Source organism: Schistocerca nitens, chromosome 8, assembly GCF_023898315.1.
Source record: "Schistocerca nitens isolate TAMUIC-IGC-003100 chromosome 8, iqSchNite1.1, whole genome shotgun sequence".
Lineage (NCBI taxonomy): Eukaryota > Metazoa > Arthropoda > Insecta > Orthoptera > Acrididae > Schistocerca > Schistocerca nitens.
The window spans coordinates 419,142,146-419,161,053 of NC_064621.1; the positions used below are offsets into that span (position 1 = coordinate 419,142,146).

An 18,908-nucleotide genomic window follows, 5' to 3' on the forward strand; every position below is an offset into this window, starting at 1 on the left:
GCAATCTGGTATGAAATGTTACTCAGAAAGGGGATTGTATGGAAGATGTTATTTTCTTTTTGTTTTTTGTGTTGTGATTCCTTTGCCATTATTGAGTGTTTTAGGGTGTCTACTATGGAGCTGTTATAACCATTTTCAATAGCTGTTTGTTTTATTATTTCAATTTCTTGATCACATTTATCTTCTGAGAGTGGTAGTTGGATAGCTCTATTAATCATGTACCGGAATGCTGCCATTTTGTGTGCTGCGGGGTGGCAAGAGGAGTTGTGGATTGTGGTATGTGTTGTGGTAGGCTTCCGATAAATTTCAAACTGATGTCTGTTATTCTTTATTCTAATGGTAAGGTCTAGGAAATTTATACTGTCATCTTTTGGGTGTTCAACTGTGAATTTTATGTTTTCATGGGAGTTGTTGAAAAACTGATTCAACTCACTGATGTCATCTTTAGTGCCTTTGATTAAAATGATGGTATCATCTACATATCTGTAGTAGTAGATGATATTTTTGAGGAGGTGGTGATTGGAATTCAGGATTTTGTCTTCTAGGTTACTTATAAATATTTCTGCTAGCAATCCGGAAAGATTTGAGCCCATTGCCAGACCATCTGTTTGTTGGTAGATTTTATTGTTAAATTTAAAATAGTTGTGTGAAAGTGTGTATTCAAGCAGGTCCATTAGTTCATTAATGTGAGTTGAAGGGATATTTTTGTGTTTATGTAGGTTGGCATTAATTATCTGTAGTGTGGGATCTGTTGGCACAGAGGAATATAGGTTTTGTATGTCAAATGAGGCAAGTGTGGCTCCATCAGGTACTTGTATGTTTTTGACATATTGTGTAAATTCTGTTGTGTTTTTAAGTGTTCTCTCATTATTGAATGTGTATGCTTGTTTGAGAATTCTGAAGAGTATTTTATTGAGCTTGAATGTTGGGCTGTTCCTACAGTTCACTATGGGCCTGATGGGGGTCCCGTTTTTGTGGATCTTTGGTTGTGGGCTCATTGTTACAATGTTTCTTGCTTCTTGGATGGTGAGTAGGAAGTTAATGTTGTTTGAAATGTGTTTAATCTCCTTTTGTATTCTGGCTGTTGGATCTTTATGTATTTCAGTTATGTTGCTAGTTTGGAAGAAGTCTAAAGTTTTTTCTATGTATGTTGTTCTGTCCGTTACAACAGTTGTGTTGCCCTTGTCAGCTTTTACAATTATTGCGTTATTCACGTTTAATTTAGTCTTAATGGTACGTGTAAGGGCTTCTTCTCTTTTCTTGTATGCTGGGAAAGGTTTTGCAATTTCCTTTTCAATGATTTCGTTAATTTTGTGGCAGGTCGATATTCTGTCAGTTTGCTTCTTAAAGGCGATGGTCAAGATCTGTGTTGCACAGGTGATGAGCTTTTCTTTGTTCTTTTGATCCAGCGGAGCTTGAACATTGTGTTTTAAGCCTTTGCAGAGTAGTGCCTCTTCTTCTGCAGTGAATGTTATGTTCGTGTTGTTGAGGAAGGGTGTGTAGAATGTGTGTTTCTTTTGGCTGTTTTGGTTCGGTTTGGGAGGTAATTGTTGCTTTATAAGATAGGCTAGTTTTCTCTTCTGTGTAGTTTTCGTTTTCTGTACGATGAACTCGGTGTACTCTTTGACTTTTTTGCTTATGGAATCATATTCTAATCTATGAAGCAACTTTCCCAACTGCAATTCTGCATTATAAAGCTGAATATTGAACATTTGTTTTTTAATATAAAGTTCTTTCAGTTCATTTTTCACCCAGAGTTTTCGTGCGATTTCCAGAGTTTTCTTCGCAGTTGTTGTGTTTGTTTTGATGTCAATCTTGACATAATTTGGGATGACGTTATTCTTCAGACAATTCCTATTGAAGTGTATGTGTTGTGTCATCATTGCGACCTTTTCTGCACTGTTTTTGTACTCGAAAATAGCCTTGATTGCCTGACTGGGCAGATTAACTTTAAATGCGAACACTTTTAGGTTAGGCTTTACCGTGACTGTTACTGACATTAAATGAAACAACAAGTTTACTGTTACCAGTCACTGTTTTATTTATTTCCACGACGCGTTTCGAAGGTTTAAACCTCCATCATCGGGTGGATTTACATTAGTAAGTATTACATTTGTGTGTGTGTTGTGTTACGATTTTTGGAGGAACTTGTGGCACTGCCTAGTGGAGAAACGAGACGCTATTTCAGAATATGGTTTAGGATTACTTTTGACGAAAAATTAAACTGATATCTAATGGTAAACATTAAATAAGTAAACTACAGTACCTTCAGTGATCACAGGTTCCTTTTGCTGTCGTAACACATCACATGTATACTGCCACATTTGTAAACAAATATGGCGTCTGTAATCAGCTGGGTGCAAGGTTCGTATAGCGGAAGTGAAGAAATAATCGCAAAGTGCAAAGAATATACATCATAACAATATTATTACAGAATAATTGCTTTAAGCATTTGGCGGTGTTTGTTTTGAGGTGTCAAATATATGTGTGTGTACTTCAGGTGGTATATAAATCCAATTCTGACAAGTTAAAACAGGAAACATTCGTACTCGTTTATACAATCAGGTGAAATGTTAAAATGGCTTAAACTTCATACTTATTGATAACAATTAGGTCAAATGTTACAGACTATAATTACAATGATCATATTGGCTACAACAGTAAAATCATACATACATCACACTCTTTGATTGTGGTTAATAAACAGATGTGAAGTGAGGGGCTGGAGGCAGAAGGAGAGAGAGAGAGAGAGAGAGAGAGAGAGAGAGAGAGAGAGAGAAAAAGTGTGTGTGTGTGTGTGTCTGTGAGTGAAAGGGAGAGGGAGGGTGAGAGAGAGAGAGAGAGAGAGAGAGAGAGAGAGAGAAGAGTGATTATATGAGAGGAAACATTTACATGGCAAGGAGTCTTAAGATTGCATGTTGCATATATTAGCTGCCTAAAGGTTGGGGTAATACATTGGTTAATGCTATAAAATATGCAGATAGATACACACTTGTGCCAGTAGTTGATGTACATACAGTTTTAAGCTGGCAAGGGGTACAAGCTGTTGGTGGTATGAATTATCTGTGAATGAGGTCAATCTCTTGTACTCTTGGCAGCTGTCAATATTTATGGTAAATATTAGGTGTGCGTGTGTAAGTGTGTGTGTGTGTGTGCATTTTTATGAGTGTAGGCAGTTGCTGAAAACGGAGATGATACTATTGTAAATATTGTCATTTTTGTCATTTAAGATAGATTCTGGTTGTTTCATTTGATGTTTGTATATTTGGAGTGTTTCAAGGATGTCTAGTTTTCTGCCTTTTGGTTGGATGTGTAAGATGCTAATACTTGTGTTGTTAACATGGTGTTTTGTTTCATGCAGGTGGGTAGCTATTGCTGATGTGTGATATTTTTTGTTTTTTAGTGCTGCCATGTGTTCCTTGAACCTAATCTCAAATGATCTGCCTGTCTGGCCTATGTAGAAGCAGTCAGAGTCCAAACATTCACTTTTGTACACACCTGTGTGATGATGTGGGTTTCGTGTGCCGATGTTGTGGGGTAACTTCTGTCCAATCTTCCTGTCTGTTGTAAAGGATATGCTTATGCCTTTCCGTTTTCAGCAACTGTCTACACTCATAAAAATGCGCACACACACACACACACACACACACACACACACACACACACACACACACACACCTAATATTTACCATAAATATTGACAGCTGCCAAGAGTACAAGAGATTGACCTCATTCACAGATAATTCATCACACCAACAGCTTGTACCCCTTGTCATCTTAAAACTGTACGTACATCAACTACTGGCACAAGTGTGTATCTATCTGCATATTTTATAGCATTAACCAATGTATTACCCCTACCTTTAGGCAGCTAATATATGCAACATGCAATCTTAAGACTCCTTGCCATATAAATGTTTCCTCTCATATAATCACTCTTCTCTCTCTCTCTCTCTCTCTCTCTCTCTCTCTCACCCTCCCTCTCCCTTTCACTCACAGACACACACACACACACACACACACTTTCTCTCTCTCTCTCTCTCTCTCTCTCTCTCTCCCTCTCTCTCTCTCTCTCCTTCTGCCTCCAGCCCCTCACTTCACATCTGTTTATTAACCCCAATCAAAGAGTGTGATGTATGTATGATTTTACTGTTGTAGCCAATATGATCATTGTAATTATAGTCTGTAACATTTGACCTAATTGTTATCAATAAGTATGAAGTTTAAGCCATTTTAACATTTCACCTGATTGTATAAACGAGTACGAATGTTTCCTGTTTTAACTTGTCAGAATTGGATTTATATATCAGTTTAATTTTTCGTCAAAAGTAATCCTAAACCATATTATGAAATAGCGTCTCATTTCTCCACTAGGCAATGCCACAAGTTCCTCCAAAAATCGTAACACAACACACACACAAATGTAATACTTACTAATGTAAATCCACCCGATGATGGAGGTTTAAACCTTCGAAACGCGTCGTGGAAATAAATAAAACAGTGACTGGTAACAGTAAACTTGTTGTTTCATTTAATGTCAGTAACAGTCACGGTAAAGCCTAACCTAAAAATGTTCGCATTTAAAGTTAAGTCCTCATTCTCAAAATTTTTCCACTTCATAAGAAATATTTAGGATTTTGTTAGAATATTTATAATGTTTACAGCAAACATAATTTTAAACTCTTGTATCTGAAAATTACTGTGGACACAACACAAAATTATTACGTTTCTTTACAAGTTTTTCACAATAGGACCACATCAGATAAAAATTCAGGTTTAGTGACCTGAATTGAAACGGCAATGTACTTCCTTTTACTTATTTTTGTGCGTGAATGGTGAGTGCTGAATCAAGAAAAAGAGTTAGTTCATTTCAGTGACTGACCAGTTCTGATCCGATTTCTGAAAAGAATAGTTTTTCCTATCTCTACTACCAACTGGGATACCCAAGCATGGCTCATGACCCATCCTCGCAGCTTCAATTCTGCCAGTACCTCATCTCCTACCTTCCAAACTTCACAGAAGCTCTCCTGCGAACCTAGTAGAACTAGCACCCCTGGAAGAATGGAATTGATGAGACATTGCTCATCCACAGCCTGGGGGAGGTTCCCAGAATGAAATTTTCACTCTGCAGTGGAGTGTGCACTGATATAAAACTTCCTGGCAGATTAAAACTGTGTGCTGGATCAATACTCAAACTCCGGACCTTTGCCTTTCCTGGAAAAGGGCTCTACTAACTGAGCTACCCGAGTACGCCTCATGACCCATCCTCACAGCTTCAATTTTTCCAGGCCTGCTAGTTCTGAAAGTTTCACAGGAGAGCTTCTGTGAAGTTTGGAAGGTAGGAGACAATGTACTGGCAGAATTGGAGCTGTGAGGATGGGTTGTGAGTTGTGCTTGGGTACCTCAGTCAGTAGAGCACTTGCCCGCAAAAGGCAAAGTTCCCAAGTTTGAGTCTCAGCCCGGCAACAGTTTTAAACTGCCAGGAAGTTTCAGGTCGAAGATCACTGCAGAATGACGCAAAGCCCTTGTGAGACTAGGGGAAAGCAACAGGGTATACTGCTGTGGGTCCCTGGTCACTCAGAAATCAGTGGTAATGAACAAGTCAACAGGCTAGCCAGGCCAGCTGCGAAGGCTCCATTTCCTGGACCAAAACTTTCCTAAGCATCATTAAGGCGATAACTATGAAACTCGTTCAGTAGACAACATGTACAATATTGGACACTATGATCCCAAAACAAAAACTTGGCAAGCTAATGTTGCCAAAGTCATGTTTTAAGAGTAGTTCTCTACTCTTGGGCTTGAACAGGTAACAGACTAACCTCATGGTAGGATGAACGACAGGCTACAGGAACTTTAAGAAACATGTAAAAATGATGGGTGTAGAGAAAGAAGCGCCTAGGCGTAGGCTGTGTGACGAGGACAATGGAACTGCATGACAGCTAGTCTTCCAATGCCAGTCACTGGAGATCAATAGGCACACAAAATTTCGTCTAAAAAGGAAGTAGTAAGGGGCATTCTAGCACTCTTTAAGAGTACTGATTGGCTTTATTAGAACCACGTGGAGTGAAAATGCACAATAAACATTGTTTCAGTGTAGGCAATAGTGGGTCAGGATCGCTGTTGTTCTGATGTCCCTGTTCAAATCAAATCAATGAGATGCAAACTGGGTCACATCATGCTGTGCACATCCTTGCCACCACTACTGAAATGCAATTACCACCACCACACGCTACTCATTTCTAATTTAGTGCTATATGTTCAACAGTGTAGAATTTAATGACACCATCTCTGTTTTATAAGCATCTCATTGTCAGACACAATTTTGGAATAATACCCTGCTGTGGCTATCTGTCACAAAACTAAGAAACCAACAGAACTTTAGTGAAAAGATTAAAAAAATTAGTACCACACCAAAATAATCTGGCTCAATCATTCAGGATGAATGCAAAAAAATATGACACGTTAGTTTCAGAATGAATCTTGTACTATGTTTCTAAATGGGAGCACAATCAATTCCTTCAAGTATTAGAAGATTTTGTATAATATCTACAACACTGGAGGGAGGATGTTTTGGCTCCAGCACAGCATTTTATTTGGTTTGGTTTGATGCCCTCTCTCTCTGTTCTAATAAATAAAATTTCAACTTCCACTTCATACAAATTTTATCACTGTTGGCTTAGCAAACGTTGCAAAAAGCCTATCTTGAAAGACCAGGATATAATTCAGTTTGGCTATGGAATGTCACTTCTGATAGCTATATCCAAAATTTTTGAAAAAGTAATGTATTCATGAGTGGCTTCACATATTTGTAAAAATCAGGTACTAAGAAAATGTCAGTTTGGTTTTCAGAAAGGCTTTTCAACAGAAAATGCTATATATTCTTCCACTGATCAAATATTAAATTCTCTGAATAACCAAACACCATCCATTGCAATTGTTTGTGATCTGTCAGAGGCTTTACACTTTATGAACCATGGAATTATTCTAGATCAGCTTAAGTATTGTGGTATGAGTGGGACAGTGCACAAATGGTTTAATTCATATTCAACTGGGAGAATGAAGAAGGTTGATATTAGCAGCACAGATAGTCTCCAAAAATCGCAGTTCTCTAACTGCGGCTTTATCAAGAATGATGTCCCACAGGGTTTAGTCTTGGGTCCCTTATTGTTCTTAATATATATTAATGACTTGCTACTCTATATTCATGAAGATGCAAAGCTATTTCTTTTTGCTGATGATAAAAGTACATTAATCACTCCCAACAAACAAGAATTAGGTGAGGAAACTGTAAATAACGTCTTTCAGGAAATTATTACATGGTTCTCTGCAAATGGACTCTCACTAAATTTTGAGAAAACGCAGTAGATACACTTCTGTACAGCAAACGGCATAACACCACCAATAAATAGAGGCTTTGAACAGAAGTGTGTTGCGAAGGCAGAATATTCAAAATTTCTGGGTGTGTGGACTGATGAGAAATTGAATTCTTAAGAAACACATTGATGATCTGCTGAGACGATTGAGTTCAGCTACTTGTGCAATTAGGGTGATTTAAAATGTTGGTGATTAATATACGAGTAAATTAGTCTACTATGCCTATTTTCATTCACTGCTTTCATACGACATCATATTTTCGGGTAATCCACCATTAAGAGAAAAAGTAATCATTGCACAAAAGCATGTAATCAGAAAAATAGCTGGAGTCCACCCAAGATCATCTTGCAGACTTTTTTTAAGGATTTAGGGATATTCACAGTACCTTCGCAATACATGTATTCACTTTGAAATTTGTTAAAAACCTATCACCATTAAAAAATAATAGCAAAGTGCATAGCAACAACACTAGATGAAAGGATGATCTTCACTATTCTGCATTAAATCTGCCTTTGAAACACAAAGGAGTGAATTATGCTGCCACAAACGTCTTTGTTCATTTACCAAACAGCGTTACAAGTCTGACAAACAGCCAACCAGCATTTAGAAACAAATTAAAAGAATTTATGAAAGACAACTCCTTATACTCAACAGATGAATTTTTAAGACATGAAGTAATAATTGTAAAAATAAATCAATAAATAATATGAATATAATAGAGGGAAACATTCCACATGGAAAAAATATATATAAAAACAAAGATACTGTGACTTACCAAACGAAAGCGCTGGCAGGTCGATAGACACACAAACAAACACAAACATACACACAAAGTTCTAGCTTTCGCAACCAACGGTTGCCTCGTCAGGAAAGAGGGAAGGAGAGGGAAAGACGAAAGGATGTGGGTTTTAAGGGAGAGGGTAAAGAGTCATTCCAATCCCGGGAGCGGAAAGACTTACCTTAGGGGGAAAAAAGGACAGGTATACACTCGCTCACACACATATCCATCCGCACATATACAGGCACAAGCAGACATTTGTAAAGGCAAAGAGTTTGGGCAGAGATGTCAGTCAAGGCGGAAGTGCAGAGGCAAAGATGTTGTTGAATGACAAGTGAGGTATGAGTGGCGGCAACTTGAAATTAGCGGAGATTGAGGCCTGGTGGGTAACGGGAAGAGAGGATATATTGAAGAGCAAGTTCCCATCTCCGGAGTTCGGATAGGTTGGTGTTGGTGGGAAGTATCCAGATAACCCGGACGGTGTAACACTGTGCCAAGATGTGCTGGCCGTGCACTAAGGCATGTTTACCCACAGGGTGATCCTCATTACCAACAAACACTGTCTGCCTGTGTCCATTCATGCGAATGGACAGTTTGTTTGCTGGTCATTCCCACATAGAATGCGTCACAGTGTAGGCAGGTCAGTTGGTAAATCACGTGGGTGCTTTCACACGTGGCTCTGCCTTTGATCGTGTACACCTTCCGGGTTACAGGACTGGAGTAGGTGGTGGTGGGAGGGTGCATGGGACAGGTTTTACACCGGGGGCGGTTACAAGGGTAGGAGCCAGAGGGTAGGGAGGGTAGTTTGGGGATTTCATTGGGATGAACTAACAGGTTACGAAGGTTAGGTGGACGGCGGAAAGACACTCTTGGTGGAGTGGGGTGGATTTCATGAAGGATGGAGCTCATTTCAGGGCAGGATTTGAGGAAGTCGTATCCCTGCTGGAGAGCCACATTCAGAGTCTGATCCAGTCCCGGAAAGTATCCTGTCACAAGTGGGGCACTTTTGTGGTTCTTCTGTGGGAGGTTCTGGGTTTGAGAGGATGAGGAAGTGGCTCTGGTTATTTGCTTCTGTACCAGGTCGGGAGGGTAGTTGCGGGATGCGAAAGCTGTTGTCAGGTTGTTGGTGTAATGGATCAGAGATTCTGGACTGGAGCAGATTTGTTTGCCACGAAGACCTAGGCTGTAGGGAAGGGACCGTTTGATGTGGAATGGGTGGTAGCTGTCATAATGGAGGTACTGTTGCTTGTTGGTGGGTTTGATGTGGACGGACGTGTGAAGCTGGCCATTGGACAGATGGAGGTCAACGTCAAGGAAAGTGGCGTGGGATTTGGAGTAGGACCAGGTGAATCTGATGGAACTGAAGAAGTTGAGGTTGGGAAGGTGTACACGATCAAAGGCAGAGCCACGTGTGAAAGCACCCACGTGATCTACCAACTGACCTGCCTACACTGTGACGCATTCTATGTGGGAATGACCAGCAACAAACTGTCCATTCGCATGAATGGACACAGGCAGACAGTGTTTGTTGGTAATGAGGATCACCCTGTGGCTAAACATGCCTTGGTGCACGGCCAGCACATCTTGGCACAGTGTTACACCATCCGGGTTATCTGGATACTTCCCACTAACACCAACCTATCCGAACTCCGGAGATGGGAACTTGCCCTTCAATATATCCTCTCTTCCCTTTACCCACTAGGCCTCAATCTCCGCTAATTTCAAGTTGCCGCCACTCATACCTCACCTGTCATTCAACAACATCTTTGCCTCTGCACTTCTGCCTCGACTGACATCTCTGCCCAAACTCTTTGTCTTTGAATATGTCTGCTTGTGTCTGTATATGTGTGGATGGATATGTGTGTGTGTGCGAGTGTATACCCGACCTTTTTCCCCCCTAAGGTAAGTCTTTCCGCTCCCGGGATTGGAATGACTCCTTACCCTCTCCCTTAAAACCCACATCCTTTCATCTTTCCCTCTCCTTCCCTCTTTCCTGACGAGGCAACCGTTGGTTGCGAAAGCTAGAATTTTGTGTGTACGTTTGTGTTTGTTTGTGTGTCTATCGACCTGCCAGCGCTTTCGTTTGGTAAGTCACATCATCTTTGTTTTTATATAAATCAATAAATAAATAGATAAACAAATTTAATTATATCACTTAAAGAAACCTTATGGTAAACTGACAAGTTCACTTTATTACGAAATGTCATTCATGATCTATGGAACAAGTAATGGTGTAATGTAACTGTAAACCTACATTTTATTTAGTCTGCAAATGGCAACAGCTGAAAATGAAGTAACAAAATGAAAGTTCAATATTCATTGAGTTTTACTTCTGGCGATGCACCAATAAACAAACAAACAAAAGGCAGAGTGGGAAAAAACTTAATGTGACACAATGCTGAGTTAGCTAAAATATTTCTTTGTCAGACTTATATGACCCAAATCCCAACTTCCTTTTCCAGTAACTACAATGTACAAAGCTCAAACACTTTTGTTACAATATCTGAGATGTACTTGGTATATAACAATTTACCTTAGCAGCAACATCACGATCCCTCTCACAGTCAAAAAGGAAGGTCTCAAATATTGAGATATGAGCTGAATCCCATAATGTAGTCAAGTATGTTTCAGTGAACTCGAACTCAATGGGAAACTGCTGTAATAGCTGCCACACACAATCCAGAAACAGCAGGAGTTCAGGAGACTGCAAAAGCACACATCATTGACTATGATTTCAGTGTTGATTACATTTGTTTTATGGGACAAGTAAAGTTATGGCACAGAACTTTCATGTTTTAAAAAAAATGTTTGAAATAATGTATTCTAAAATGAGAGTTTGCCAGCAAAGTAAATTACAATAAGTCTTCAGCACTCACTAACCCTTTCAGAAGAAGAGCGTAGAACATGACCAAGTCTTGAGCTAAATGGATGTCCCAGGGACACCCATTCCTTCTGTATGAGTGCCTGAAATCCCACAAGTGTTCGGTACTGTGGAACCAATAAAAGCTGGCACAGTGATGAGATCACACAGCACATGTCACGTCCCTCCGATTCTTGAAAATACAGAACAACAAGAGTATTTGTAAGATGTTGCATATATTACTTTAGTGCTGAATCAACAATACAGAACAGTTTTGCCACCAACTACTTTAAATAATCGAAACAGTTTGAATACCAGGATCCCATCACAAAATTAGCTATAACAATATGTGAGCATTATGAGGAAGACATTTGCATGAACTACGTAATGTCCTTTCAGGTTATGTTGACTTTTTATGGATGTGCTCTCATTTAGATTCCAACTTGTGTACGTCAGTGTGTGAAAACACTACTGATGGACTTCAGTCTTGTGCAGTATTGCATCAGAATAGTGATCATCATACAGTGCAAGTTCTTGCTACTTCATCTAACCACCAATAATCCGTCTATCCACATGACTGCACAGTAGACTGATTTACAGTATCGTAACAATTCAGTTTCTCATTGTTATGCTATATCTGGATGGAGACACATTGAATTAATTACTATACTGCTTGGCAACAGCAGTATGCTATGTCTGGATGGAACACACTGAATTAACTGCTATACTGCTTTGTTGTTGAGTCATATTATATGATTTGAAATTAACCAAATATTATTAGATACATTCTCTTGGTGTAGGCCCACCCATCAAGCTTGTCAGCTGTCAAATTCCAACAGTTTACATTTGTATAGACTCTGGTATATGTTAAAAGAAACTGTACTGTTGGCCCTTGCTAATATACAATTGTGATAATGCAAGTGACAACGGGACCTTACAGACTGACCCACTTCAATATGCTTCGTACTTCCAGGATTTGAAGGGCAGTGCCTGGCATCAATTAAAACGCACAATATGATGGAATTTCTCTCTCTTTTTTAAAATCACTGAAGAAAGTCACCTTCAAGAATTGGAAGATTTCCAATTGCTGTTACATATTTCCAGCTTACTAACACAGATGCCAGCAGCTGACTGCATAATGTTAAACTCTAGTAATTTGTTCAGGGTGTATACGAGGACAAGGAAAAAAATATTCCCAGATTTTTCCTGGATTTCCCAGTTAAAAATTCACTTTTTCCATATTAAGTGACAGTACACCTTCCCTCAGAACTGTAACACTCATCAGTTCTCTGAAAGGTTAATGTTTTATGCACCGACAAAGAACTTCCTGGCACTTTACAAAACAAACACTAGGGAAGGGGGAGAAAAAAAAAAAAAAAAGAAACACGTTTTGGAAAAATATTTGATGGGCAGCAACACATATGCTATATATTCTCATATTACAATAGGCTGCATAGTTTCATATTATGAATGTATATATTCGAATTCAACCAAACACAGAACATTAATTTCTGAAGCACTGATATCGAGATTGTGATGTCCTTTTGTAAGCCAATCATAGCTCACCAGTCGATAGCACATATTCAGAGTATAGAACACACGCTGTAGTCAGACAATAGCAATAACACTAGCAGTAAAATTTTAAATAATGATATAAATGTCTGACCTTCTGGGCTCAAAATTCTTCCAAGTGGCTGGCCCTCAAAGTGTTAAACTTTAAACGAGAGTCAAACACCCTGTGGTTTAAGAAATTCAAAGCACATTCTCCCATGTAACAATTAATCTTGTGTGACATGAAATTTACTTTGTAAGTAACACTTTTCAAACCATCATTCGCAATATTTTCCTGTGACCTGTTAGATTACATTTCAGCAGTTGTCAGAGGGCGCTGGAAAACAGGTGTTACTGTGCATGCCCAGCTACGATGACGTAGGAATCTCATACGTTTGTATGTATATAGAATTAAGAAATCTTACATTACATCCTAAACAAAACAGGATATCGGAGGATACTCCAAGAGCTTAGGAATTTCGTGAACTATACTAACATGAATAATTTGGCTTAAAGTGTACATCAGTATGTCCAGATTCACAAAGAAGTAGGTCCCAACCTGATATTAAGTTTTCCAGTGTGGTTTTTGGGATGCAAATTTTCTTGGTTTACCAGTACTGTAGTATCTCTGTTTCGTTCTTTATTACGGCATAAAGTCATACATGCCAGACGATTAAAACATGCTCTTGAAATTCAGCAAACAGTTGAAACCAGCCCATAGTGTGGAATGAAACAGTTTGTTACAAATAAATTGACTGCCTCTGTGGAAAAGATCAATAAAAGCCAAATTTCTTTAACAAACCGTCGAAAATAACTTCACTGTTCTGCAAGGCAATTAATGCAAAAATGTAAAAATAAAATAAAATCATAAAACCGAAACTAATAACATATTTTAGCTTTCCATAATTATGTGAATACATTTTAATTCGCTTCATAGATCCCAGCCACAGAAATCAGTAAGCCAAATACACGACTCACGAGGAGACTTAGCATCTGGCCGCTTATTGCTACTGCTGACAGAGCTACTAGCCACACTTCAAGTAGCCAGAAGCGGGAGAAGGTACTGCTCATACTGCTCATAGGGGACTCAACTGTGCATGCGCATGATCCCACTGGCAACTGCTCAAACGAACTATTGCAAAGACACAGTGCTCATCGGAAGCAGTTTGTTGTTATAAAGTATTGCAAAGACTTTGTCCTAAAGCCTTTGACAAGCTTTGCTATTGGCAGACACTTGTGTATGCACTGTATTTTTTTGTTGTAAATGGTGCATTTCCTCTGCAACTCAAGTTTTTTTCCCTCTAGTTTATTTTTTGTTGTTGCAGTATTATTCTGCAGTAGTAGGACACAGTAAAATTCTTTGTTACAGTATCAGTTTTTACCACTCAGAGTTACATACATTTAAATAAAAACAAAAACAATAACAAATTCCTGGAATTCTAAAATATTCCCAGGTTTTCCCAGATTTCCCGGTTGTCCCAGGATATATATATCCTGTGGTTCGTATCTTTTGGTAGTGAGTTTCTTTTACTTTGCTGTAAATTCCACATTTATTAACATGTGGAAATATTAATTATCAAATGCTGGATCATAAATTTGAATACAAATAAAATGTTCTGTTTTTAATTACTAACTGCATGGAAATAAAATTTGATAGATATTTAAACTGTCTTACTGTATGTTGTTGTCATCTTCAGTCTGAAGATTGGTTTGATGCAGTTCTCCAGCCTAATCTATGCCGTACTTAAATAATACTGATCAAGTGTTTTATTTTCTTTTTGATCTTTTGCAATTTTGTACCATATTTTAATTTATGTGAATACTTACATTTTGATGTTATTTTTAATTAAAAACAAAAATATGTTATTTTTATTAAATAACATGATTCAGTATTTTTATTAATATTTCCACATATTAATTAACATGGCATTAAAAAATAAAAATAATAAAAATAAAAGGTAGCTATTGGTGAGATACGAACCAATGGTAATGCAATTACTAAACTTTTACTTTACACACTCAGCTACAGGTAATAACATTAATAAGGTCAAAATATTTTGTAAATAAGTGGTCACATAACTTCTAATTTTCAAGTGAATTTTTTTGAGTTGTTTTTAGAAATGTACCCCACTGCTTGGAAACTGATGTCTGTGCATTTACTTTCACATTCTACAATTATGAAGAAAATATAGGACAGCTAGTCCCTAAGGTCCCCTAATGAGTAAAAAAGTCCTCTTACAAATTAAGACAGATTAATCTCTTATGTTACACATGACAACTATTTTATTACATTTCTGAGCTTAGTTAAAACACCAGTATTTACTGGCAGATCAATTAAAGGCTGGTATGCAATATTGCACTAACAAACATCAGTCTTATTATGTTCTTGATTTATCAGGGGGGACTGTGTGTGTGGGGGGGGGGGGGGGGGGGGGGAGGTCGTATGGCCAATTTCAATTTTATTTTGTCCATTCTGGTGTTATTTTTTTAACATGTGGTGTTATCTGCTGATTTTAATGATGTCCTTTTTGCCAATTTTGGTATTAGTTTCTGATGGCCTATTTTTGAAGTACAAATGATTCTCATTTAGTTGCATAGGAAGACCATTTCTCCAAGAATATAGAGGGAACCGAGGAAAAACAGAAAATATACAAAAATGCTGATGCATTATATTTACTGGCATCACAGATCACATTTATTTAACTTATTTAAAAAAATCTTTTATGTTAAACCCATTTAATCTTATCAATTAAAAATCCACCATACACCATTGAAAAATGAAAATATTGTCACCATAACTTCAAATTTCTCTTCTGAAACAACATGCTGCTGATAAGTCACCACTTCACTACAGTGAGGAAATCACCCGTATTCTACATTTGCCTCTATCAGAACATAAGGCATCTGAAAATGTGTCCATTCCCTACTGGCACACAAAGATGCTTTTCCACTATATTATGAAGGAATTTCTATCTCTATAGAACATCTACATGGCTGAGATTTGCTATTCAAGATACATTTAACAACCTCTTTGCCATGAGAGCATTACTTGAGGTCACCACCACCACCACCACCACCATTATCCTATCATTCAAGCAAGAACTTACAAGAGTCAGTGGAGACATGAATGGATCTGTGCCCATAGAGGGGTGCAAGAGATCTGTTTCTGGATAAGGCAGGCCGGGTAATTTCAGTCACCGAAGACCTCGGCACACTTGGCATATCTGTGGAGGGACTGCTTGTCTCTGCAGATGGTGACCGCTGCAGGTGGTCTGGAGCAGGTGACAGAGGATTTAGGATCACTTTGCAAAGATTTCACTAAGGAAGACAGCGTGGTTATAGTGGGTGGGGCAGGTAACAGTATTGACAGAGATCCTGGGTACAGTATAGAGTGTGACCTGGCGAAGATTGCACCAGCATCGAAGCATATTAGTGTTGAGTTTGTATCTGTTCTTGGGCGCCATGACCGACCTCATTTGAACTCTTCTGTCAAGAGAGTTAATTTGGAGCTGGAACGGCTGCTCATGTCGGGTGCGGGGTCACACATTGGTGTGGTTCATGTTGATTCTCTCAGTAGGTGGGATTATACTAGGCATGGCCTTCACCTCAACAGGAAGGGGAAGGGTAAATTGGCTGGGGAAATAGCAGGAAAGTTAAAGGGGGGAGGCACTGTCATGAGTGGTAAAATACCAGTGGTTATAGGATTCAGAAAAGACCCTTTTTTAGGGTAGGGAGGACAGAAAGAAAGCAAATTTTAAGAGAGGTTAGAACTGAGACAAACCTTCAGTTTGAGAAAGAAATCAAAAAACATAATTCCAGCTTATTACATCAGCATAAACAGCCACCCAATTTTAACTCAGTCAATGAGAAATGTCAGCTATCTTTATTGCATCAAAATATTCGAGGACTGAGAAATAAAATTAATGAATTAACTATCTGCATAGATGAATTAGAGTCTTCAAACCCAGCTGACATAATCTGCCTCTCTGAACATCATGTGACCACTGGTATAGAACTTTTAAGTGTTACAGGGTTTAGGTTAGCATCTCACTTTTGTAGATCAGAAATGGAGAAAGGAGGAGTTGCCACATTCATCAGGAACTGTCATAAATTTAAGAACATAGACATTCATAAATTTTGCCTAGAACAGCATATGGAAGCATGTGCAACAGAATTAGAATTTCACAAAAAATCCTTCATAATATTAAGTGTATATCGAGCACCTGCAGGTAACTTTAATCTGTTTGTCAACCACCTTGAAGCTGTACTGGCCCATTTAACAACCAAAAACAAAGAAATAGTGGTTGCTGGTGATTTCAATGTAGATTTCCTTAAAGACTCTCCCAATAAGAACTTATTTGAGTTAGTAACACTATCATTCAACTTAATTCCCACTGTAAAGTTCCCCACTAGGATAGCCACTTGCTCACAAACAGCCATTGATAATATCTTTATAGAAAAGTCCAATGAACAAAATTATATTACAAAACCAATAGTCAATGATGGCCTCTCAGACCATGACATGCAGTTCCTTCTGTTAAATGTTAATACTGAACAGGATATAAAATCTGTTAAATCTGAGCTCAAGAGGGTAATCAGTAAGACAAAAATTGATTATTTTAGGACACTCCTCAGAGACATTCACTGGACTGATGTTTACAGTGCTCATGGCATGAATGAAAAATATAACATTTTTGCTAATAAAGTGCTTACCTTATTCGAACACTGCTTTCCCCCAAAACTTACCAAGGTTAGAGCAAAGTCTACAAAGAAGCCATGGATTACTCGAGGAATAGGGATATCTTGTAAAACAAAAAGAAAACTGTATCTGTCAATCCGAAACATTTCCAATGTTGATGCTATAGCACATTATAAGAAATACTGCAAAATATTAAAGACTGTAATTCGGATGTCAAAGCAAATATATTACAAGGAAAAGATAGTCATATCAGATAACAAAATAAAGACAATATGGGATATAGTGAAGGAGGAGACCGGTAGAACCAGACATGAAGAGGAACAAATAGCATTAAGAGTAAATGATACACTGGTGACAGATGTGTATAGTGTTGCAGAACTTTTTAACAAACATTTTATAACTGTTACTGAAAAGATGGGGTTGTCAGGTTCGGTAGATGCTACTATGGATCACCTTAGACCAGACATTTGAAGTAACTTCCATAATATGAATTTGACCCTCACTACCCCAACAGAAATAATGTCCATCATAAAATCAAAAACATCTAGTGGGTATGATGAAATATCAACAAAGTTAATTAAAGAGCTAAGTAACATATTAAGCTATCTGTGTAACCAGTCGTTTATTAGTGGAATATTTCCTGAATGGCTGAAATATGCTGAAGTTAAGCCACTGTTTAAGAAGGGAGATAAAGAAATAGCATCAAATTTCTGTCCAATTTCACTATTGCCAGCATTCTCAAAAATTTTCGAAAAAGTAATGTACAGTCGTCTTTATAACCATCTTATCTCAAATAACATACTGTCAAAGTCACAGTTTGGATTTCTAAAAGGTTCTGATATTGAGAAGGCTATCTACACTTACAGTGAAAATGTGCTTAATTCATTAGACAAAAAATTGCAGGCAACTGGTATATTTTGTGAACTGTCAAAGGCATTTGACTGTGTAAATCATAATATCCTTTTAAGTAAACTAGAATATTACAGTATAACAGGAAATGCTGCAAAATGGTTCAAATCTTATATCTCTGGCAGGAAACAAAGGGTGTTATTAGGAAAGAGACATGTATCAAGCTATCAGGCATCATCCAACTGGGAACTAATTACATGTGGGGCCCCACAAGGTTCCATTTTGGGGCCCTTACTTTTTCTTGTGTATATCAATGACCTTTCATCAGTAACATTACCAGATGCCAAGTTTGTTTTGTTTGCCGATGATACAAACATTGCAATAAATAGCAAATCAAGTGTAGTCTTAGAAAGATCAGCCAATAAAATATTTGTGGACATTAATCACTGGTTCCTGGCCAATTCTTTGTCACTAAACTTTGAAAAAACACTTACATGCAGTTCAGAACTTGTAAGGGGTGTCCCAAGAGTATATGTCTAACATACGATGACAAGAAGGTAGAAGAAGTGGACAGTGTTAAATTCTTGGGATTACAGCTTGATAATAAATTCAACTGGGAGGAGCACACCACAGAACTGCTGAAGTGTCTTAACAAATCTCTGTTTGCAATGCGAATTTTGTCAGACATAGGGGATATAAAAATGAAAAAGCTGGCATACTATGCTTACTTTCATTCCATAATGTCATATGGAATTATTTTTTGGGGTAATTCATCAAGCCAAGCTAAAGTTTTCCGG

At 38.1% G+C, this 18,908-nt stretch overlaps 1 protein-coding gene across 1 annotated transcript in view; it reads right to left on the bottom strand.

Annotated features, from left to right (window-relative positions):
• LOC126198559 (myotubularin-related protein 10-B) overlaps window positions 1-18,908 on the bottom strand; it is a 159,782-nt gene that overhangs the window by 73,406 nt on the left and 67,468 nt on the right. Inside the window, exons 10-11 of the mRNA XM_049934985.1 lie at window positions 11,033-11,205; window positions 10,686-10,856 (exon numbers count right to left, since the gene is read on the bottom strand). Of these exons, the coding sequence (XP_049790942.1) occupies window positions 10,686-10,856; window positions 11,033-11,205 (344 nt within the window). The remainder of the gene's footprint in view (window positions 1-10,685; window positions 10,857-11,032; window positions 11,206-18,908) is intronic.